Raw genomic sequence first — 25654 nt, forward strand, 5'->3', positions numbered from 1 at the left:
ATTCACTGCTAAGACCACCTTGTTCCACAAAGCTGGATTAGGTCCTTCACAGGCCTCTTTTGCTGAAGCCCCAAAGATCTGAGTAGTCTTTATTGGGTTCAAGATAGAAGAAAAGAGTCTTTATGGGTTTGTTATCCTGAAGAAGCACCGGCACTGCAGTCAGATCCAATGTTACAGCCCCTATGGTTGCCTTGTGTCTTTGGACTGGTGTAACAGGACTGCAACTTCCTTCCCTCAGGCAGTCTGTAAAGAATGGCAACAGTGTTGGGAGTTTGCCAGGAATATGTTAACAAAGGTGGCCTAACAAAAAATTTAACTGGCTCTGAAAAGCAGCACGATATTTACGGCTGAGCAAAATTTTTACCCTGAAATCTAGTCTTCATAGAATCCCTGCAGTGCAGAAGGAGGCCATTTGGCCCATCGAGTCTGCATCAACCCTCTGAAAAAGTGCACTACCCTGGTCCACTTCCCCGCCCACACCACCCTATCCCCGTAACCTAACCTGCACATCTTTGGACATTCAGGGGCAATTTAGCATGGCCAATTCACCTAACCTGCACATCTTTGGACTGTGGGAAGAAACCGGAGCACCCGAGGAAACCCACACAGACACAGGGAGAACGTGCAAACTCCACACAGACCTAGCCTGCAATCGAACCCAGGTCCCTGGCATTGTTAGGCAGCAGTGCTAACCACTGTATCACCGTGCCACCAGTCAACGCACCTTGTTCAAGATTTTATTTCTCTGAATTACTCACCCCTCCTTCTTGTCTACTCAATCATGGTGCTGTCCAACACTAAAGCCCCCAAATTCCTGGAGCCCAAGAAGGTAGAATGAGTACATTTTTCCTTGGAATGTGTGGTGGTGGGTAGAGGGAAGGCGACAACATGAAATTTATGTCCAACCTATGCTGCTGAATTATTTGTTGCTGATAAAGATCAGGTGCACTTACAGACGAGGAATAAGCCAATAAGCTAAAAACACCATGGTACAGCTTTGTCACCAGAGTTATCGACCTGCCCCTTCTCGCGGCTGAAACTGAGTGTTGCAGGAATTCTCATTTGGTTGAATATAATCCAAAGCTTCTTTGTGGAACGCACATTGTCCTTGCTGTATATATTGGGCCTCACATTTTAAGGAAATAGGAATGTAGCTGTTAAAAAGTCAATTCAATTTTTCACCCTGGTCAGCATGCATACAGCTGTAACAACTAGCAGGCCTCCTGACAGGAATTTCAAAAATTGCTGTAATTCTTCACTACGCCTAGTTTTAATCTCTCAATAAAGTCAATAGTTATAAGAAGCCTCTGCTCCATTTTGATAGTTGAAAGCGTGAAGAGATCAAAGGAAATAGATTCTTTCTGGTGTGCAATCTATGTTCAGTGTTACCAGAATTTTGACAGCCTGTTACAGAAATATTGTGCCTAGAATATATTTTATTCATACAGACTATGTTGGTATTCATGTAGCTGGCACCTCCTGTAAATGTCCTTTGAAGGATAAAATAGCAATTTTTTGACCAAACGTTTTATTAAGAAAATTTGAAATTGCCCCTATTTATTGAGTCAACACTACAGATGGCTGTTTTCTTGTTCATCTCTGTCAGAGCTACTGGTTATATGATGACCTGTGGACAGTTTTCAGGCCATCTCCCATTCATTTGTGGCTCTTAGAACAATTGCCTATCCAAATGTCTCTGAGATTACTTTCAGGATTTGCTGGACACTGGCAGACTTCCCTGTTTGTACTGATGCTCTGCCGATGAGGTGGAACCTAAAGGGGAGGTTGTGACCCATGGAAACAAAGACTCTGAGCACGATTGAGCGGCCTCGTCTTTCCCGACTTGATGTTGGAACGAAGCTGTTGAATCTCATGGGAGGCCTCTCACAAAATGTACGATGCTCGAAACGCCTCGTGAGATTTAACAAAATCTTGTGAGATGCTGTGATCTGGATCCCGCCCTCACTGGGCATGATGTAGATCAGCATATTTAAATGAGCCACAAAGCAAGATTCCCCCGGTGCCCAGGATCTAAAGGCCATGCCTGGGAGACCTTGCCAGATCACCCTTTAGTGTTGGCTTCCACAAACATGTACCAATCATAATGGCACCTGGGGAGCTCTTCCAGCCCATTAGAGACCCGAGTTGGTCAGGGACAGGGCAGGATGGCAACCTGGCGCTCCCTCTGACACCCGGTCACCTTGGCACTGTCAGGATGACACTGCTAAGCTGGCAGGGGCAATGCCAGTGTGCCAAGCTGGCAGTGCCAGGGTGCCCGGGTGGCAGGTTGACATTACCAGGGATCAGGCCCTGGGGGGCCTTACGAGGTGGAGAGGGTGGTGAGGGAGTTTTCCTGGGGGCCTCCCTGAGGTTGGCATGAGAGGGGGGATTCAAAAGCGGAGTGGGTGTTGCTTGGGGTGCAGGAGGTGGGGGGGGGGAGATCGGGGAGCCAGACAAAATGGCACCCCAATCTGCGAGGAGCCTTTCCTGCAGTGCTCGTCAGCAGGAAATAACTCCAGTGCGGCATTGACAGAGAGAAGCTCCCAGAGGCCGAAATAAAACGGCAAAATGCAGTTGTCATGGAAATGTCACTTTAAAAAATGTTTGTCTGCTCAAGTGGCTGCAGTGATGTCAGAATGTGGGTGGAGCTATGCTCTGGCTCTGCTTTTTAGTTTCGCTTTGAGGAAAAGCTTGGGTGTGTCTGTTTTTTAGTTTTGTTTCAGTGTTGGAGCTGCAGCCAGCCAAAGAAGGCATAATTTGGATCTCTCTGCCACCTAAAGACTACCTCTAGATCATTTTGTGAATTCAGAGTGATAACTGCTCTCAGTAGATAATTTAAACCTGATGTGCTTCTGTTAAAAGGGATTTTATCTTGTGGATGTTAAAAGTTTAAGGATTACTTAGAGGGTTGTATTCTTTGGGGGTTGTATTTGAATTGATGGTTGCTAAGATGTTCACTGTATGTTTTTAAAAGGTTAACTGAGTTCATAGAATAAGCATTGTTTTGCTGTAAAAAATACTTTTAGATTTCTGCTGCACCACACCTGTAGAGTGGACCGTGTGCTCCCCATACCACAATCTAGTAAAAGTCGTGGGTCAGGTGATCTCCATGATATACTTTGGAGTTCTCTAAACCCTGGCCCATAACACCATTGAATAGCGAGGTCTTTCTCGGCTCGAGCTTGGAAGCTGGACTGCTTTAAGATTAACATATTTTACCAATCCAAACCAATTTGGCATTGGCATGGAGGATTGTTTACTGTTGGTCACAAACAATTTAATCAGAAAGTCAGTCGCTTTCTGTTTGTAAAATTTGATCAGTTGATCATAGTAGTCTGCAATGTAGATGTTACTCATTGCCTCCTGAATTTTGGGGATCAATGATCCCAATGCTTCGCTGTATGCTCGAGCATTAGGTATGGCCACTAGTGCATTGTAATGGACTATGGCTGAAAATTCATTGAACCATCTCCCAGAAATGGTCAGCACTCTCATGAGAGAAAGAGAGAAGATAGTACTTTAGAAAAGAACAATGTTCGAACACAGACTATTGGCACAAATCAACCAGTAAACAAGAGTCCTTTGTCATACTAGCAGATTTCTCATTACATTTCTGTGACACAACAGTTAGCACTGTTGCCTCACAGTGCCAGGGATCCGGATTCGATTCCGGTCTCGCGTGACTGAGTGGAGTTTGTACGTTCTCCCTGTGTCTGCGTGGGTTTCCTCCGGGTGCTCTGATTTTCTCTCTCAGTCCAAAGATGTGTAGGTTAGATGGATTGGCCATTGATTCATGTGCTGGGTTACAGGGATAGGGCGGGCGAGTGGGGCTCGGTAGAATGCTCTTTCAGAGGGTTGGTACAGATTTGTTTAGCCAAATGACTTCCTTCTGCACTCTAGGGATTCCATGGATTCTCACAGTGAATCTACTATTTTGTAACAATTAGGACATATAGGCGAGTGATGGAAAAAGTATGACATACTGAAAGAAGGCTGCACTACACATAAGAATTTTTACATCTACACAGATATTTACTAACATAACTAATGTAATTGTTATGGATGGAGGGGGTTAATTTAAACTGCATTAATTTATCCTCTCACCATCTGTCCATAAACAGAAAGGTGTTTTGATTTGCCACCCCCTTTATACGCCATAGCGCATTTTCCAACCCCTCGGTTTTGGTGTGATCCAATTTCTAGCAATAGCCCCACAGAAAACCTTATAAAGGATGAACTCAGAGGGTTAGTTTATTTGCACACAGGCAAATACAGGAGGAAGATCGCAACATTGCCCACTTTGTATTTATACAGTAAAAGAGGGATCAAGAACAGAATAATTTGTGGTGCAGAGATCACAGAGAAAATAAATGCTGTTTCAAATGGGTCCTGAGACCAGAAGCAAAGTCCAATGAGGTATTCCTTCAGGAGGTTGGCAGGTTGAAAATGAATGCTGTATACTTCACTTTTCTGACGGTGTTGACTTCACACAATGAGAAAGGTGCACAGAGATGAAGCAGTCTTGAATGCAAGGGTACAAAAGTTCCAGTAGAAATAGTGCAGATGGGGCCAGGTATTCATCTGGCCAGAACCCTTTTTCTGAATGCTGCCAGTTAGACAGTAAAATGCAAACTGAGTTTTCAGTACAGCAGAGCAATGCAGTTGGTTACACAAGCAAGAGATCTGTGTCACATGACTCCCACCTCTCCACACTGTCTTTGACAAAGGATTTGTACCCTTCGCTTGGGTCCTCAAGATGGTTAAATGTCTCAACCATTAAGAATTTAAAAGAAGGTCCTAGCAGATGAATAATTCCAGTTGGCCATTCTGGGTTATGAAATGCAGATGACCTTTGTATAGCTCTCTTTGAATTTGGTCTGTGCATCCCACAATGTGTTGTTGATGTCTCTTCAGAAATAACGAGTTTCCATTGTATGAGTTTCCCTGGTACTTGCCTGGTAACTCATTTTGCTCGAGGGTCACAGACAGACATAACGTCAACCATTTTAAAAAGGTGTTTGTCCAGTTTTTAAAACTTTAGAATGAGCCAAGAGGACAGCTTTGCAGGTTTTATAACAAAAATATACCATGTTGTGTCTTAGTCTCCTCACAGTAATCCTGAATTGAACTAAAAGACATTACAAAAAGAACATAGTTTCACGATCAATGTATTGGAGATTGAGATTGAGTCTTAAATTATAGTGAGATGTTTCAAACAGTGCACTGTCCTTACATCTACAATCTTGCAAACCTATATATGTTGATAATGCAGCAGTGGCTGGTAGACCAATAACTTATTTACAGCTGTTTATTTTCCACCTTAGAATTGATTTCTTTATTGCATGAACACATTATAAAGGCAGTATGAGTTGATTATAAGAAAGTTTCACTGTAATTGACTTTCTTTTCAATTTCAAATGAAATATGGTCATTGCGCTCAACTCTGACCAGTTTGCTGAGCACTAATGTGATCCATTTCTCATTCGCTTACAAGCTGATAGTCCTTATTTATTTCAGATGGATACGCTTGAGTCTCTCGGATCTAGTATCAGTGGTATGGCAAGATGTCCCTATGATCCTAAACAAGCCAACGTTGCACTCTTTGCTGGTAAGACTTGAAACATTAACATCTATTAGCTAAATCTGCAATTATGTCAAATTAATTTCTGAACCACTCAAAATTTTAAAAAGCACTGTAATTTGACTAGATTATGTAGAATATAAAGTTATATTTCAGTTTTACTTCGGCTTTTGGCGGCTGGTTAATGGCTGATCATCCAAACACATCAATTGGAAAATGTACTGCCAAGAAGAGGAGAACCAAAGAGACCAGAAAGAATCATAAAATCCTAGAATTTACAGAATTTAGTGCAGAAGGAGGCCATTCGGCCTATCAAGTCTGCAATAGCCCTTGGAAAGAGCACCCTACTTAAGCCCACGCCTCCACCCTCTCCCAGTAACCCCACCTAACCTTTTCGGACACTCCGGGCAATTTATCACAGCCAATCCAATTAACCTGCACATCTTTGGACAGTGGGAGGAAACCGGAGCAGCTGGAGGAACCCCACACAGACACAGGGAGAACGTGCAGACTCCGCACAGACAGTGACCCAAGCCGGGAATCAAACCTTGGACCCTGGAGCTGTGAAGCTACCGTGCTGCCCCTAAGTTCCAAGGTCCCAGGTTTAAACTGCAGTCTTTACTGATCTGCATCCAGGATGGTATTTTACCAACCCTGGTCTCAGAACCCAGGGAGTGGCAAAACCCAAGCTGGTTGCACTTTTTTGGTTGGTGTTTTTTGGTTGCATGAGTCACGGCGGAAAGTGTGTACATAAAGTGACAAACCAGACGGAGCTATGATAACAGATAGTGTAACCTATTGTCCTGCATGGTAGTATATTTGTTAGCACTGCTGCTTCACAGCACCAGGGACCCGTGTTAGATTCCAGCCTTCAGTGTTTGTGTGGTGTTTGCACATTCTCCTTGTGTCTGTGTGGGTTTCCTCTGGGTGCTCTGGTTTCCTCCCCCAGTCCAATAATGCGCAGGTTGGGTGGATTACCATGATCAATATGCTGGGTTACGGAAATGGGGTGGGGGAGTGGGCTTAGGCAGAGTGCTCTTTCAGTGGGTCGGTGCAAACTTGATGGGCCGAATGGCTTCCTTCTGCACTGTAGAGATTTTATGGATCCTATGCTTCACAGCAGCCTAATCAGACAAGAATTGAAACCGAGCTACAAAAAGGAAGTGTTGGGACAGAAGTCTTAATGCTTAATTCAATTGTAGATTTTCAGGAGGGTTTTTAAAGAAGAGCAAGAGGTAAAGTGCTGAGAGGTTCAGAGTGGGAATTCCAGACTGTGTAATTGAAGATGAAGCCGACAATGGTGGGACAAAAGGAACTAGGGATGTATAAGAGATCAGGATTGGAGAATGCAGAGTTTTCAGAGAGTTGTAGGACTGGAGAGGCTTCTGAGATAAGGAAGGGCAAGATGGGTAGAGAAAAATGTAAACATGATTTGAGGCATTGATGGTCTGAGAGTCGATGTAGGTCAACATACACGGGCGTAATGGCTGAAAGGGGATGGACATAGGGAAATATCCTAAGGTGCTTCCCAGAGGTAAACCAAAATTAACACCTGAGCCAAAGAAGATAGATGGAGTGACTATAGGCTTGGCCAAAGAAGTGACTTTAAGGGTGGTCTTACAGGAAGTGAGGGAGATGTCGAGTAAACGTTTGGGAAATTATGAGGTAACTGAAGGCATGACTACCAATGGTGAACTGAAGCGAGTGGAATATTCATAAGACCAAACTTAGAGTGGTGGAAAGTCCTGGAACTGTTATCAGACTGAAGGACTTCACAAATTTATGGAGGGGTGAAGCAACAAAGGTGTTTAAAACATGAGGAAGAGAATTTTAAATTGTCAAAGATAGATAGAGGAGCAGTCTCCCTTGTAGACATGTCAGAAGGACATGATATAGGCAGAACAGAGCTGAATTTTATGGAAGGAGGGAAGACAACTAGAAGATCATTAGAATAATGAAATCTGGAGGTAACATGGCAAATCTGTGCAATTATTCTTTGGTATGTCCCCCTCTTTATTCCTCCCATTTAGGAAGGGCAAAGATGTTTTTTGCATGTCAGGAATCCAAACTTTCAGGAAATGTTGGAACATCTGGGGCACTCTAAATGGTGTTTCTAAGAATATGAAGGGAATTGATGGCATTTTTCCAAGTAAATTGGTCACAATAATGGTAATAAAGATTTGAATTAGGAAAATACTTCAAAATTAAGATGGTACAAATGATGAGGGAAGCAGAAAAGTGGTTGATAATGCTGATGGTTGTGGTTGATAAGTGGTTGATAATTGCCTATGCCTTCGCTGTGCAGGCACTACACATGCATGGCAATGGGATGGAAATCAGGCGAGGTTTACAATGTGCAGGATATCCGTTACCCTCTTTGCTTGTGGCAAAGTTGAAAATTACCCCAATTTAGTCTGATCCAGTATCATTGATCATTAAATGTTCTTGTTCAAAGTCGAAGGTGCTTTTTGATCAAAAAGCTAAAGTGTTATTGATTTTCTCACGCTACAGATAATAAGCTTTTTACTGGGACAGTAACTGATTTCCTAGCGATTGACGCTGTCATCTATCGGAGCTTGGGTGAGAGTCCAACCCTCCGAACAGTGAAACATGACTCCAAATGGTTCAAAGGTAGGTCATCCACCCACAAGAGTGCGTAACACAGAGAAGAAAAATATGTAGATTATTTTGTAACATTGCAACTCTTTGATTTATTATAGGCTCTTACAGCCAACATTTAAATAAAAACAGATATTTGTAAAAATTAAAGCATTAAGATGACATAATAGAGACTGATTGCTCTGCAGAAATAGTCCTCGCTCTGACTCCGAGGTTTCGGGGGAGAGATTAAAATGAAAGAATTGACTGGAAGGCTGTAATTAGAGCTCGTATTTTAGATATGATGAAGCACTGAAATATTTACAACATTTTCAGGAGCTATCAATTATCTCCCCACCTTGTAATCATTTCCAACTATCTGTCCATCTTCAAATTTACTATGCAAGATTTAAACCTGAATCCAAAGCGGAATGAGATGAATGGAGTCAATGAAAGTCACAGAAACAACAGTCCTGGACAGATTAAGGAAGGCAGTGAAAAAAGAAATTAGCAAAAATTGTCAGGAAGAATTGTGGGACTCATAAACCCAAATATAAAATTGCCCAGGAGAGCTGAAGAGATCAATGGAGTTGATTGTTTTATCCCTGACACAGGGAATATGGAACAGAGTATAATCACTGATAATGGTATTTGACCAAAAATACAATTAATACTGTGCATAGGTCCTGCAGTAGAATCACTTTCCTGAAATGGAATGGATCATTATAAGTTTTTAATAAATATTTATTGCAATTCCCATCAACCTAATGTCGTACCACATTATGCACTACTTATATTGCAGTGTTGAGGGTAATCTTAACTGCTCCAGTGGCCCAAGAGATAACAAGTTATACTGAGCCATACAGATGAGGAAGGTCCTCAGTTTAATCCCTAGACTGCACTGAATTAGGTCAATTCAGCCAGATCATCAGTCAAGATGTTAGAGTGGGGCTTAGCGTGACTGGGCTGGGGAAAGAAAATCTATTCAATGGATCAACTTTCCCCACACCTGATCGCATCCAATGACCCTGTACTGGGGGAAAAATGTGTATGCTTCAGTCACCACTATAGCTACAAAGATGCTGTCACAATGGTCCAATTTCTCACAAGAGAAAATACTCATTTGTACCGGAGAAGCATCATGCAAACCACTCATGTCTCTCTTGCGTATTAATTGATTTCAGAAGTAGATGACCTGCACTAATTCCATTCATCACTCACAAATTTTGTGTACAGGTTTGTTCCAATTCCTCTGTAGCATTTCTGAATAACTGTGACTGGATAATAAATGTAATAACTTTTGACCTGTTAATGGTTCCCGTGGTAATTTCATCAAGATCGTTATACTTTGCTTTGAAAAAATCCTTTCCTTTTAGCTGATCCTCAGGGCTTTTTTTTCAACATCTACACTTTCCTTTGAAGACTGATATCATGCATATTATAAAAAAACAACAATGTTGCATCATAATAATTAATGCTAAGTTGTATATTAATGTAGCTTCTCTTCACTGCACCTAATTATGTTTGTGCAATTTGTGATGATTAAAGTGAATTATAATGAAAACTGAGTCAATACAATTGCTGTAAAATATTCATTACATTGAAAGGTGTTCAACCAATTTACAATTACATTTTTTTCCTGTAATGGGTTGATAAGTAATTCGCACAGTGTTGTACTTGATGTCAGCGATAAGGGAGAAAGCATAACTAAAACCGATCTGCTTTTCTTCCAGAACCATACTTTATCCATGCTGTAGAATATGGCCGGCATGTTTTCTTCTTTTTCCGAGAAATCGCTATGGAATTTAACTACCTGGAAAAGGTAACTGGGAACTTTGGGTAGGTGTGATGGCAGAGTAGTATGCCAAGTGAAAATTGTGTAAAGTTTTTTTTAAAAATCAAACTGGCAACAGTGCTTTGTCCCTGGGAAATTAAGTGGTCCCCCTGGCCTTTTGTCCCTCTCCTCCTTTGCCTGCCATTAAAGGATTGAGCGTAGCCCATTGTGAAGTGAAGCACACAAGAAATTGCGGAACAGGAAAAGACCATTTTAACTGTAATTCCTTCAGCCATTTCTGCTAGGTACAGTCAGCATTATTAGATTCTCCCAAGGCAAGAAGCTGAAACTGTGAACTTCCTCTCATTAATATTGCCATGTCCTGAGTAACATGACACCATGTTCCATAATTATTTATCACTAAATCTATCTTTGTATCCCTCATTTCACTTACAACCAAAATTTTCAATCATCCAGATCCAGGTCATTGGCTTAACACCAATACAAATGTTGCTGAAAGACTGTGCAGGGAAATGTTCTTGAATCTCTGGCCTTATATGAAGTTTACATCTTTCGATCACAGCTGCATGTGTGCATTTGCCAATTCACTTTCTACATCATCCTCTCTCTCTCTCTCTTCAGTTAATTGAGTTTAGTTGATCTCAGAAGCATTGAAGGGAAGGGTGGGGTGGCGCCATTTTACCAGGCTGGTGGAGGTGGGATTTGGAGTTCGTGGGAGTGGGATAATTCTAAAAATGTTGGTCGGGATTCCAGTGTGATCCCTCTCTCTGACGGCTTTCCCTGCAGTAGAATTGAAGGAGAGTGGGAAACCCCCATGGGTCTGATGAGTGAATAATGTGGAGGTTGTTGGGGTTGTTCTGGTGGTCATTTAGCACTTAGCTCTGGATTTTCCAAAATGGAGGCTGCTTATTTACCCATCAGCAACAGCCCAAGGTCACCAGGGTGATTGTACAGAGGGAAGATCTTCTTCAATGAAACTGATGAGCTGCAAAGGCTTTGATCAGGTAGACTGAAGAGTTGCAGCCATGGCTAGCTGAAGGGACAGCTGTTCAAAGCACATCAAGGGGCTGGGTTCCAAATCCGAAAATGATCCTGCCGTTGCAGTAGAGATTGAGCAGATCTTGTTCACAATGCAGCATGCAGCAGCTGGTCAATACACCGTGAAAGATGTGGCTTAACATGCTGAGAAAGGACAGTTGGCATTTAAAACCCCGGTCTTCCAACTGTTTCACTGAATGATCCATGGAGAATTACTGTTCCCTCCTTAGCTCATGAGTAGCTAAGCAAACAGATCAGCAACGGCTCCAATTGAATTCTGTAAACTGACTTTGGTGATCTACAGCAAAACTACAATAAGGAGAGAGCCACACTGGTTCTGTAGTCCTGAGCTTGGGTGATGAATATCCTCCAGGGTTCCTGCGCCTGGTCACTATCCAGCAACCTTCTCCTGGAAATGCAGATGTTGGACATTGAGTGACAATAAAGTCAGATTCAACTGTGATTCTCACCATGTTGTCAGACTCAACTGTGATCCTCATTATCTTGCTGTCCGTGGGGGCACCCCCCCGGGGCCAGATCCCCCCCCCCCCCCCCCCCCCCCCCAGGACCCCGGAGCCTGCCCGCCTTGTCCTGCCGTTCAAAAGGTGGTTTAATCCACGTTGGCGGGACAGGCATTCCAGCAGCAGGACTTTGGCCCATCGCGGGCCGGAGAATCGGCTGGTGTGGGACCGGCACGGTGCGATTCCGGCCCCCGCCGACCGGCGCAGCACGATTCCCGCCCCCGCCGAATCTCTGGTGGCGGAGACTTCGGGACACCGGCGGGGGCGGGATTCACGCCAGCCCCCGGCGATTCTCCGACCCTGCGGGGGGATCAGAGAATCCCGCCCCAGATCTCCTCTCCCTCAGCTGCAAAAAACCATCATATCCTATGGGACCCAGATTCGATTCCAACCTCCGGTGACTATTTGTGCGGAGTCTGCACGTTCTCCCAGTTTCCGCATGGGTTTCTACTGGGTGCCCCGGTTTCCTCCCACAGTCCAAAGATGGGCAAGTTAGGCGGATAGGCCATGCTAAATTACCCCATAGTGATAAAGGGTGGGGGGGGGGGGGATTGGGCATAGGTAGGGTGCTATTTCTAAGGACGGTGTAGACACGATGGGCCAAATGACCTCCTTCTGTACTGTAGGGATTCTATGATTCTACTTAATCATTTAATTATATAAAATATATCGATACATGATATATATCCCTTCAGTTCCCTGTCTCAGGCCCAACCGTATATTCGATCTGATGTTGTTTAAATAAATTAATCGTTTCAACTTCAGTTGCTCTTGTTTGTTGTCACTAGATCCGAATTCTGATTCTAATCCACACAACTGCCAAGTATAATTCAATTCTACTCAGCATGTGATTTGTTAAAAAATGTATTTTTTTACTGCAGTCACACGATTCAATATGTACTCTACCTGTACATATTCTGTGTTTGTTGCACTTTTCTGTGATGTTGACACGAGTGTTGAATAGGAAGAAGGACTGACCATACCTTGCATTAAAAAGGACTGGCCATACCTTGCATTAAGTGTGGAAATGGCCTTGCACAGATGGTAAATGCAGCATGCAGTGTAGGAAACAAGGTGATCCCAGCCCATGGTAAATTACCTGCTCTCAGCCAAAATGCTTATGGGGTACTATTTGTCCTCAGTAGTGACCATAAGACTTGGAGCAGAAGTAGGCCACCCAGTCCATCCTGTCTGCTCAGCCATTCAATGAGGTCATGGCCGGTCTGATATAATCCTCCACTTTCCCACCTTATCCCCATAACCCTTGATTCCTTTACTGATTGAAAATTTATCTCAGCCTTGAACAAACTTAGGATCCTGCCTCTGCGGTAAAGAATTCCACAGATTTACTACCCTTTGAGAGAAGAAATTCCTCCTCAACACTATCTTAAATTGGCGATTCTTAATTCTGAGATTGTGACCTCTGGTCCTCGACTCTCCCACAAGAGGAAACATCCTCCCAGCATCTACCCTGTCAAGCCCCCTGAGAGTCCTATACGTCTCAATAAGGTCACCTCTCATTCTTCTAAACTCCAATGAATACAGGCCCAATTTACTTAACCTCTCCTCAAACAGAAAATCCCTCCATACCCGAGGTCAACCGGGTGAACCTTCTATCTACTGCCTCCAACACCAGTATATACTTCCTTCAATAAGTGGACCAAAACTGTTCACAGCATTCCAGATGCTGGGGTGGAGGGGAAGACGTATAGGAAAATCAACTGGGATTCGTGCACCTGAACATATTTCATATTTCTGTCAACAAAATCAAGACAAGGCCAAGGTTACCTGCGATGCCCACCACAGTGAAATAACCACTGGCACTCACCATTTAGACTCACTTGAGAAACTGACACTTTGACAAACTAGCTGAGGGGGGGGCGGGGGGCTGGTCCCCTTGGGGCCGTAACCCAACATGGCCTTCAGGAGAGGAAGGGGGAAAATTGGAAGGTGACCGCCTCAAGAGCACACCTGACTGGCAGATGAAAAGTCCACCAGTGTTTCTCTTTCCTACTTGCAGGTCGTTCTCTCCAGGGTTGCTCGCGTCTGTAAGAATGACATGGGTGGTTCTCAGCGGGTGCTTGAGAAGCAGTGGACATCCTTCCTGAAAGCACGCTTGAACTGCTCAGTACCAGGTGACTCCCACTTTTACTTCAACGTCCTTCAGGCGGTTACAGACATCATTCGGATCAACGGGCACACGATTGTGCTGGCCATCTTCTCCACCCCCTCCAATAGGTAAATGAATTTTCATATACCAAAATGTACATTCCACCTTTTCAGATTTTGCGAGAAAGCTACTAAATAATCTATGTAAGTGATAATAGCTCTGGTGAAACAGCAGTGTTGACTTTGCCTAAACAAAACTCGTCCATTTATACAGACGAGACATTGACCGGACTTCACCTGGAATTCAAAGCGTGGTTCTAATTTTGTGAAGATATATTACTGCCCTTGAAGGAATACAGAGAAGAACAAATAAAGTGATTGAGAGAATAAAGAATTGCAGTAAGAGCATAGGTTAAGAGGTCTGTTTTCTTTGAACATGATACTTTGGAGTGACCGATCAGACTTTTAAAAAGTTACGAAGGAAGCAGGTAAAAAGCGATTGAAGCAAATGGTTCACTGTGGTGTAACGGGTTCAAACAGCACAGGACACCTGGTACAAGTTAGTAGGTGTGAAATAAGGAGGGAGAACAGAAATGTAATAGATTCAGGTTACTCTGGGAGACTATTGAAGGAAACAGTAAAAATGGATCTAAAGACCAAATATATGTGTTTGTGCTTTGAAAGGCGATTAAGTGATGTGCTGAGAAACCAGAGGTTTTTGAGGTAAAGATCATCCTATGGCCAGTTAAGAATCAACCACACTACTGTGGGTCTATAATCACATGAAGCCAGAGAGGATACAGATGTCAAATTTCTATCCCTAAAAGGGCATTAGAGAACCAGGTGGCTTTTACAACCAGTGATGATAATTTCATGGTCACATTACTCAGAATAGCTTTATATTTCATTTTTTTTCATTAATTGAATTTAAATTCCACCAGCTGCTCATGATGGGATTTGAACCTGTGTTCCCTGGGCATTAGCCTGGGCGTCTGGATTACATGTCCAATGATATTACCACTAAACCACCACCTTCACCATTTGGTGAGGGTCTCACTTCAGGACAGAGGGGATATTGAACACATGCCTAAGTTTTTCTTTAAGGAGCCCAGAAGAGTACGTTTGTCTAGTCCCGGATCTGCTTCCTGTGGTATTCACCTAGCGGGAAAACTAACAAGGGCATGGTTAAAATTGAGGGGGAGCCTGGTGACCTAATCCAATCCCAATCTGCATATTTAAAGGCAGGCCCCATCACTTTTGGAGGATATGAATGCCCACTGCTTGGAATAGAGGGTGGAATTGATGTAGGACATGGGGTGGTTAAGTCAGTCTGCTACTTTCACTGGGCAATTGAGGTTTAAATCACCACTTCATTGTCAGTATTGGGCACTCTCAGGTCAGATAGAGATTAGATACAATGTAAAGCCCTTAAACATTAACAGGTGACTCATCCTTTATCTATTAGTGTGACGTCTCCCACATGCAGCCATTCCATGTGACTGCTGACCCTCTTGGACAAGTATGAAAGCAGCTTTGTTCTACAAGTCTGTACCACTAAAAACTGGATTGAAACATCAAACCTAATTTGCACTGATAGCAAATGGAGGGTCCTTGCATTAATCCCTTTCCACAGGCAGACTGGACAACATTTAGGCTTGGTTGATCCATGGAAAGTAACAATTGTATTTGACACAAGTGCCAGGCAATGACCATCTCCAATAAGAGAGTGAGTAAGTGAGTAACCACCTCCCCATACCATTCAAAGACTTTCCATCATTGACTTCCTTATCCTGGGGAACCACCTCACTCCCCTCAATGATCAGCCACATAAAACCTTCAGCTGAAAGAGAAGGAGTGAGGTTCCTCCCAACATCCGCTGCGGCATACTTTCCAGCCATGGAGGCAGCCTGCCAGTGGCTGGCAATGGGATCTTCCTGTCCCGCCAATGTCTATGGGGCTTTGTGTGCTCCGCACTCTCCCCTGCCGGGGAACGTGCCATAGGAGGAAGAGGGTCACCATCGGCGGGACCGAAAGATCCCACCAGTGGGAAGGGCTGGAAAATTTCAACCAAACTTAAAGGTTGGATATTCTGCAGCAAGTAACTCATCTCTTAACTCCCCAAAGCTTGTCCACCATTTCCAAGGCACAAGTCAGGAATGTGATGGAATACTCTCCACTTGCCTGGGTCAGCTCGAACATCACTCAAGAAGCTCAGCACTATCCAGGACAAAGCAGTCCACTTGATTGACACCCTATCCACCACTGATGCTCACAGTGGCAGCAGTGTGTATCATTAACAAGATGAACTGCAGGAATTCACCAAGGTTTCTTCAACAACACTGTCCAATCTGGCGACCTCTACCACCCAGAAGGACAAGGGCAGCAGACACATGAGAACATCACAACCTGAAAGTTCCCTACCAAGCCACACACCACCTTGACTTGGAAATATAGCGCCATTCCTTCATCATCGCTGGATCAAAATCCTGAAACTCCCACATAAACAACATCTGTTGCACCCGTTCAAGGAAGTATCTCGGGACCACCTTCTTGAGAGCAATTAAGGATGGGCAATGAATGATGGCCTTGCCAGCAATGCCTACATCCCATGAAAGAAGAAAAAAGAAGTGTGGTCTGGAATTGAACTCGGATCCCCGAGCTGAAAGATTATGTTCAACTCGATATGCAACCCAGTTCTTCCTATTGCTTTTAACAAAAGGAACCAGAAAACAACACAGCATCTGAAATTGGGTATGGCTGGAGAATGGTAATGGTAGAACACAGTTCTGGCAGCTAATCTCACTAAAGTGGTGTTATTTTGGACCGTGTTTTTTTTTTAAATTCTCTGTTTTATTGCCTCCTGAGTCAGTCAACGTCAAATGAATCAGATTAAGCTACTTCTTTAAAATCAGATGTTCATTCCTGTAAACAAGGCAATTTTCAAAATGGGTTTGTGCAAAAATATAACATCTCTAGGTCAAATCAATGACTGTCAACGATGAATATGCTCTACAGATGAAACTAAGTGAACTGAATCAAAGAAATAATGACTGCAAAATGACTACCATGGTCTGCACATTGTTCAACAGTCATTCATATGTCAAAATAAGTCCTTTATTTCTGTAACAGTCCATTTTGAAAACCGATTTGAAAATGGGAATAAATTGCATGTTTAAATCCGCAGTGAATGCAGGGTCAGTATCTTTGATTTTGTTGACAGCTTTGTGTGATCCAGTTTTTTCTCAAAGTGCAGATAATATGGAAAAGTGGAGCTTTGTAGCAAAGAAAATGGTATTCAGCAAGGATCATCTCTGGGAGTAATATTGTTCATGATTCAGCATTATTCATTGTTTATATGAATGATTTGGACTTGGGAACAAGTAACTCCGAATCAAAACTGGCAGACGATGCCAAACGGGAGCGGGAGGAATTGCAGTTGGGGCATGTAAAAACTGTAGATTGTAGAATGCAATGAAAAGGCATTAGAAATGTTCAAATGAGCATTCTGAACTCCATTTAAAAATAAATGTGAGGCAATGCGCCTCTTGGGTGGGGAAATTAGAACAATGGGCACGATTCTCTGGCCTCATTGCGCTCGAGCGAGAGCGCGACGAGGCCGGTGAATATGTTAGAGCTGAATCTCAGAGTGGCGAGCGCTGACCTCTCACCACAGTCTTGAATACACCCATGAAATTAAATAGATAAATTAACAAATAGACCAATTTTAAAAATTGATTGCCCCTTAAAGGGCCATTGTATCTATTTATACTTTTTTGCATATACCGATAAAAATAAATTAATTAACAAATTAAGCAGATTGATGGCCCCTTAAAGGACATTGTAACAAAAAACAGAATCTTAAAGGAACCTTCTGAATCAAACGAAAATGGAAGTTTGGAGGCTAATAATGCACCTAGCCGCCACGGTGCCCATTGGTCATGGACCTCAAGCTTACCAGTGGTCATTGCGTGCTCCCTCTCTTGGCAATCAGCCGCCAATGTAGCCACGAAAGATCAGTCGGGCCGGAAAAATCACTTGACCGTCCACTGCCTTAACCAAGCCCAACAGCATAATACAAGGAGGTCCTCCTCCCTGCCAGCACCCCTCCATACCAGGATAGCCAAAATTCAAGAACATGGGGCTGACGTGCAGCATCTTCAAAAAAGTAGAAGTGGGCTGCAAACTTGTGCACCCTGTGTAAGCATGAAACACAGAGGGCGTGATCAAATGGCCATGCTGCGCTGGAAAAGCAGCTCGCCACTGAGCAGCATGGCCGATAAAAGGTGGGAGACCCCAATCCTGGGATCTACCCAGCTCACAACGTCTCGTGAGATAGCTTTTTGGCAAATCTGTACATTAGAGCGAGACAGCTAGTCTCACTCTAATTTGCAGATTCCCCAGGTACCTGATCCGAGGTAGATGAGACATGAAGGTCCAGTTAGGGCGCTCGAGAGTTACAAGTTAGCTAGGAAGGACCTAAAGAGAGAGCTAAGAAGAGACAGGGGGGGACATGAGAAGTCTTTGGCAGGTAGGATTAAGGATAACCCTAAAGCTTTATATAGATTATTCATTCAGAAATAAAAGAATGACTAGATAAGAGTAGGGCCAGTCAAGGACAGTAGTGGGAAGTTGTGCGCGGAGTCCGAGGAGATAGGAGAGGTGCTAAATGAATATTTTTCGTCAGTATTCACACAGGACAAGATAATGTTGTCGAGGAGAATACTGAGATTCCGGCTAGAATCTCTAGACTAGAAGGGCTTGAGGATCATAAGGAGGAGGTGTTAGCAAATCTGGAATAGATAAGTCCCCTAGGCCGGATGGGATTTATCCAAGGATTCTCTGGGAAGCTAGGGAGGAGATTGCTGAGCCTTTGGCTTTGATCTTTAAGTCATCTTGGTCTACAGGAATAGTGCCAGAATACTGGAGGATAGCAAATGTTGTCCCCTTGTTCAAGAAGGGGAGTAGAGACAATCCCGATAACTATAGACCAGTGAGCCTTACTTCTGTTGTGGGCAAAGTCTTCGAAAGGTTTATAAGAGATAGGATGTATAATCATCTGGAAAGGAATAGTCAACACGGTTTTGTGAAAGGTAGGTCGTGCCTCACAAACCTTATTGAGTTCTTTGAGAAGGTGACCAAACAGGTGGATGAGGGTAAAGCCGTTGATGTGGTGTATATGGATTTCAGTAAAGCGTTAGATAAGGTTCCCCACGGTAGGCTACTGCAGAAAATATGGAGGCATGGGATTCAGTGTGATTTAGCAGTTTGGATCAGAAATTGGCTAACTGGAAGAAGACAAAGGGTGGTGGTTGATGAAAAATGTTCAGACTGGAGTCCAGTTACTAGTGGTGTACCACAAGGATCTGTTTTGGGGCCACTGCTGTTTGTCATTTTTATAAATGACCTGGAGGGCATAGAAGGATGGGTGAGTAAATTTGCAGATGACACTAAAGTCGGTGGAGTTGTGGACAGTGCGGAAGGATGTTACAGAGGTACATAGATAAGCTGCAGCGCTGGGCTGAGAGGTGGCAAATTGAGTTTAATGCAGAAAAGTGTGAGGTGATTCATTTTGGGAGGAATAACAGGAAGACAGAGTACTGGGCTAATGGTAAGATTCTTGGTAGTGTGGATGAGCAGAGAGATCTCGGTGTCCATTTACATAGATCCCTGAAAGTTGCCATCCAGATTGAGAAGATTGTTAAGAAGGCGTACGGTGTGTTAGCTTTTATTGGTAGAGGGGTTGGGTTTCGGAGCCATGAGGTCATGTTGCAGCTATACAACACTCTGGTGCGGCCGCATTTGGAGTATTGCGTGCAATTCTGGTCGCCGCATTATAGGAAGGATGTGGAAGCATTGGAAAGGATGCAGAGGAGATTTACCAGAATGTTGCCTGATATGGAAGGAAGATCTTATGAGGGAAGGCTGAGGGACTTGAGGCTGTTTTCGTTAGAGAGAAGACAGTTAAGAGGTGACTTAATTGAGGCATACAAGATGATCAGAGGATTAGATAGGGTGGACAGTGAGAGACTTTTTCCTCGGATGGTGATGTCTAGCACGAGGGGACATAGCTTTAAATTGAGGGGGGATAGATATAGGACAGATGTCAGAGGTAGGTTCTTTACTCAGAGAGTAGTAAGGGCGTGGAATGCCCTGCCTGCAACAGTAGTGGACCCGCCAACACTAAGGGCATTGAAATGGTCATTGGGTAGACATATGGACGATAAGGGCATAGTGTAGATGGGCTTTAGAGTGGTTTCACAGGTCGGCGCAACATCGAGGGCCGAAGGGCCTGTACTGCGCTGTTATGTTCTATGATCCTTTGGGATTCATCCCCTTTGCCTCAGAGACCTTGGGTAAGTGCCGTTCAACACTGGTCCCCACAAATGGGAACCAGATGGAATGGCACTCGTGGGGGTCTCCTAGGGGATCGTAGGTCCCCAGTTGCATGCCCTTTGGGCAGGATGGTGCGCTGGCACTGCTTGGGCCACCTGGGCACCCTGGCAGTGCCAACCTAGCAGTGTCAGCTGGCATATGCACATGCGTGTGCGTGATCGGGCTGGGGGTGCTGTGCGAGGCTGTTGGGTGCAGGGTCTGGGAACTCTCCCATAGTGCATTCTGGCTGTGGGTGGTGCCAGGGATCACTTCGGGGGCCTCAAAGACTGGGACACATTTAAAAACGATGGCCCAATCTCTCTCTACACAGGAGAATTTGGAGAGCAGAGCTCTCCACTGTACAAAACAGGACTATGTGTGGCCTTGGTTGCATGTTCCCCATTCAGGCTCCTCATATAATGCGAGTCGCGTTGAGTCGGCAAGTATTTCTCGGCACTGAGAGCGCCGGGAAACCTGAGGCTAAACACGCTCGCTATTGGACTTTGTTCCCTTTTGGGAGAATCGTGCCCATTGTCTCACATAATGGGCGGGATTCTCCCCTACCCAACGGGGCGGGGGGGGTCCCGGCACCGAGGAGTGGCGTGAACCACTTTGGCGTCGGGCCGCCCCAAAGGTGCAGAATCCTCCGCACCTTCAGAGGATAGGCCGGCCCCGGAGTGATTTGCGCTGCGCCAGCTGACGGGGAAGGAGCTTGGCGCCACGCCAACCTGTGCAAAAGGGCCTCCGCTGGTCATCGCGGAGGACCACAGCAGCTGACGCGGAAGAATAGAGTGCCCCCACGGCACAGGCCCGCCCGCGGATCGGTGGGCCCTGATCGCGGGCCACCCCCCCGGTGCCAGATCCCCCCACGCCCCCCCCCCCCCCCCAAGGAGCCCGGAGAATCACCGGGGGGAGGGGGGGCGCTTTTCCCGGCGCCGGATAATCCGGCAGCCGGCGGGGAAGGGATTCACACCGCCCCCCCCTGGCGATTCTCTGACCCGGCGGGGGGGGGTCGGAGAATCCCCCCAATGTTCTTTTGATTGAAGAAAATAAAGAAGGCCAATTAACAAATTAAGCAATTAAATGTGTGTGACAGCCCTTTAAATGGGCACTAAAGGGCTAAGAGTTGAAAGGAAACTTGAACCAAATCAAAATATCATTTTGGGAGAGGGGGTAATGATGAACTACAACCCCGTAATGCCCACCTGTCATGGAAGGCCTCAAGCGAACCAGCGGACACAGTGTGCTCCATTTCTCGGGTCACCCAGCCATGAACGTTGTCATGGAAGCAAGGAAGACAGTCAGGCTGGACAACTCCCTCGACCGCCCATTGCCTGAACCTGTCAATGGCCACTTTGGCCAGGCCCAGGTTGACAAGGAGGTCCTTCTCCCTGCCTGCTCCCCTCCACACTGGCCCAAGATCAGGAGCCTGGGCCTGAAATACAGCCAAAGCTAGAGGGACAGCCCCTTCAAAAAATCTAAAAAGGGGCCGCATCCAGGTACAATTTGTGTGAGCATGGAACGCAAAGGCTCACCTTTATACTCCTTTGGTTGAAACTAGTTAACTAGAGGAAAAGCTAATTAACAAATTAAATTAAAGTGATAGCCCTTTAAAGAGACGCAGACTCTCTTTTTGAGCATACCAATAATTAACACATTAAGTAATCAAACAAATTGACGTTTCTTGAAGGGACAGTGTAACGAAAGACAAACATTTAAAGAAAACCTATCAAAATGACATTGTGAGAACTGATGTAACATTCCAGCCCCTGCGATGCGCACCAGTCACAGAAGTCTCTCTTTATTTGAGTACAAGTAACACAAATGTAACAAATGAATACATCAACCCATTGAGAAAAAGCCAATCAAACCAAACGACAGCCCCTGAGGGGCACTGAAACAAACGGGAAAAAAATTTTGAAGGAATCTTATTAAATTAAAATGCCATTTTGCGGGCCAAGTCTCACTTTATACTCCTTTGAATAAAAACAAACGATCATAAAAAAAATAAACAAATTAAAGCAGGATGGCAGCCCCTGGCGGCTCACTATATACTCTTTGAGTTGATCAATTAATCAAATAGCTAATTTTTTTTTAAAAGCCCATTTAGGCAATAAACCAAGTGAGAAGCACTGTAATGAAGAAAAATAATTAAAGGAACCATTACTAAATTAAGCAGGATGTCTTTTTGTTGGGTGAGAAAGCAGTCCAGCCCACGGGTGCTGACTGATCATGGAGTCTCACTTTATAAGTGCTCGAAGTACTTAATTAAACAATGCCCTACATCTATGCATCCTAACAATGTCATTAACACACCATGAACACCACCCACCCTCCTTGATTGGTTGGGTGACTCGGAAACAGAAGTTAATGCCGTGGCTTAGTTGCAGCAAATTTCCCTGAAGAGATCAGCAGATTTCTGACCACTATAGGTCCCGTCATTTCAGCAGGGGCTACGTTTTTAAAACTCCACTTGTGGGAGAATTCAGAACGAAGGGTCATAAACAAAAGACAATTCCTAATAAGTCCAATGGAGAAATCTCTTTGCTCATGAGTGGTTCAAACGTGGACCTCACTGCCACACGGAATGGTGGAGGCAGATGGCTTTTAACTGCTTTCAGAAAGAAATAGACGAGTGCATACAGGAAAAAGACGTAGTAAGATAGACTGATTGGCTAAGAAGAGGTAAATGGAATGGGCCCATGTGAAGCATAAACACCAGCACAGACTAGTTAGGCAAAATGGTCAGTTTCTGTACATTCTACACAATTCTGTGCAGGTAATGCCAACTAGCAGGGAAAATGCCAGGGTGTCAAGTTGGCACTGCCAAGGTGCCAAGCAGGCATTTTGTGCGCTTGATCAGGGCGGGGGTGCCCTGCATGGATGGTGAGAGGGGTGCGGGGGAGGGGGAGGGGTGGGGAGGGGGGTGCTGGGGCCCTCCCGGGCTAGGGGGCCCTCCTGGGCTAGGGGAGAGGTCGGGCCCTCGGAGAGGGGGCCTCATTACACTGGAGAGTTCCAGCAAGTGGAACTCCCCAGTGTAAAAAACGGGGCTATGTGCTGCCTCGTTTGCACATTTCCTGTTCAGGCCCCTTGCACAACATGAGTTGCGTTGAATAGCCATGTGTTTCTCGGCACTGTGAGCACCAGGAAACATGCGGTGATATGCGCTCGCTATGGGACTTTAATGTCCCAAGGAATCTTGTTGGCTGGGAGTCCCCAACCGCTTTCGCTTTCACAACTTCTTTGTGGTTATATTTACCTTTCAGGATTGTAAAGTAAATATTAGTAAATATGGGTGGAAGACTGGTAGACAACAATAATGGTTTTGTCCTGTTTGTCCTCTACACACAGTCTTACTGCTATTCTGAAATGTGCCCAGAGAAGTTAGCAAACTTTAGAAAAACAAGAACTCTGGGTGCTCTGGTTTCCTCCCATAGTTCAAAGATGTGTAGGTTAGGTGGATTGGCCGTGCTCAAATTGTCACTTAATGTCCACGTATGCGCAGGTTCGGTGCGGTTATGAGGATAGATTGGGGAAGTGGACCTAGATAGGGTGCAGTTTCAGCAGGTCGGTGCAGACCTAATGGGCTGAATGGCCTCTTTCTACACTGTAAGGAATCTATGACTTCTTCTATGACTAGTTAAAGACGGCCAATGAACAACTCGCACATAGCTATTTGAGCATGTATTTGCCTGGGTAGTATCTTGTTAGCCGCTGAGATATGGGAAAGGAAGATTGGTAGAAGCGTGGAAAGAATTCTTCTCGGCCCACTGTCCTATCGAAGCCCACTTGTGACAATAAGCGATTATTATTATTGTCTCACTGCTAACTCTACTTCAGAATTTTCTACACGAGGTCAACTTATCTGCTGCTTTAAGTATATTTGTTTCCTTCAACTTTTTATCTAACCCCCTCTCAGATATTTTGGTTTAACTGACTTCAGTAGCCATATGTAATATATTCTATATAATCATACCCTTTTGCATGGGAAAAGTTTCACAAAACGTCCCTGTTTATGTGCGTACAAGGAGAAAAGTTCTTTTGGCTGCCATTTTGATTGGCAACTTGCAACCAGCTAGCACCAAAACTAGCCACGTGGCATGTTCACTCGGTTGGTAACTCTTAGAAGATTAGCGTCATAGACCAAAACATCACCAAAATTTTGATTCTTGGTAATGCATTTTTGGAAATATTATCCGATGGATGAATTATTAAATTGACATTCCAACTCCATGTTGGGTGAAGGCTAATAGCTCCTGTGGCACTATTTGTAGAAGAACATTCCTTATCTCTTTTGTCTGCTTCCTGATTTTTAAAATTATTCTTTCTTGGGGCATGGGCGTCACTGGCAAGGCCAGCATGAAATGAAAATCGCTTATTGTCATAAGTAGGCTTCAATTAAGTTACTGTGAAAAGCCCCTAGTCGCCACATTCCGGCGCCTGTTCGGGGAAGCTGGTACGGGAATTGAACCGTGCTGCTGGCCTGCCTTGGTCTGCTTTAAAAGCCAGCGATTTAGCCCAGTGTGCTAAACCAGCCCCTAAATGAAATAAACAATAAAGGCGCACATGGAAAGAGCGCTCAGCGGGGACCGAACTCAGCTACCCACCAGAACACGAGCTCGGCACTGTGGCAATAACTGTGGCCACAGGGTCACCTTATCTGATTGGCCATTTGTTGCCCTTGCCAAATTGCCTTTCGACTGAGTGGCGAGCTAGGTCATTTCATTGAATCACGGAATCCCTACAGTGCAGAAGGAGATCGTTCAGCCCATCAGGTCTGCACCGACCCTCCGAAAGAGCACCCTACCCACCCCCCTCCCCTGCCCCCATCCCCGCAACCCGGTAACCTAACCTACACATCTTTGGACACTAAGGGGAAATTTAGCATGGCCACTCCATCCAACCGGCACATATTTGGACTGGAGGAGGAAACCAGAGCATCAGGAGGAAACCCATACAGACACAGGACAGAGGATAGTTAAGAGTCAAAAACATTGCTATGGGCCTGGAGTCACTTGTAGGCCAGAGCAGGTCAGGATGTCAGGTTTTCTTTGTTTTAGTGAACCAGGTGGGCCTATTTTTATAATACTTTATAAAAAAATTTAAAAAAATTTAGAGTACCCAATTATTTTTCTTCCAATGAAGGGGCAATTTAGTGTGGCCAATCCACCTAACCTGCACATCTTTGGGATGTGGGGGTGAAACCCACGCAGACATGGGGAGAATGTGCAAACTCCACACAGTGACCCAGGGCCGGGATTCGAACCCGGGTCCTCAGCGCCGCAGTCCCAGTGCTAACTACTGCGCCATGTGCTGCCCTCTATTTTTACAACACTTGACAATGATTTCATGATAATCATTACTGAGACTAGCTTTTGTTTAAGTGACACAGAAAGTTAAGGCTGGCCAATACAAGCATAAGTATCCTTTTTTTATTCTTTTATGGGATGTGAGCATTAATGGCAAGGTCAGCATTTGTTGCTATTCCTAATTGCCCTTGCACAGAGTTAACCACATTTCTGCGTGGCTGGAGTCACAAATAGGCCAGACCAGGTGAGAACAGCAGATTTCCTTCCCTCGTCCAAAGATGTTCAGGTTAGGTGGTTTGGCCACGTTAAATTAGTGTATCAAGATGGTGGC

General features: G+C 44.6%; 1 protein-coding gene across 2 annotated transcripts in view; it reads left to right on the forward strand.

Moving 5' to 3' along the window:
- Positions 1-25654, forward strand: part of sema6bb (sema domain, transmembrane domain (TM), and cytoplasmic domain, (semaphorin) 6Bb) — an 809283-nt gene that overhangs the window by 633681 nt on the left and 149948 nt on the right. For both annotated transcript variants that reach the window (XM_072482724.1, XM_072482723.1), the window contains 4 exons: positions 5518-5608; positions 8093-8212; positions 9913-10001; positions 13554-13771. In XM_072482724.1, coding sequence (XP_072338825.1) covers positions 5518-5608; positions 8093-8212; positions 9913-10001; positions 13554-13771 — 518 coding nt within the window. The remainder of the gene's footprint in view (positions 1-5517; positions 5609-8092; positions 8213-9912; positions 10002-13553; positions 13772-25654) is intronic.

Source organism: Scyliorhinus torazame, chromosome 18 (genome assembly GCF_047496885.1).
Source record: "Scyliorhinus torazame isolate Kashiwa2021f chromosome 18, sScyTor2.1, whole genome shotgun sequence".
Lineage (NCBI taxonomy): Eukaryota > Metazoa > Chordata > Chondrichthyes > Carcharhiniformes > Scyliorhinidae > Scyliorhinus > Scyliorhinus torazame.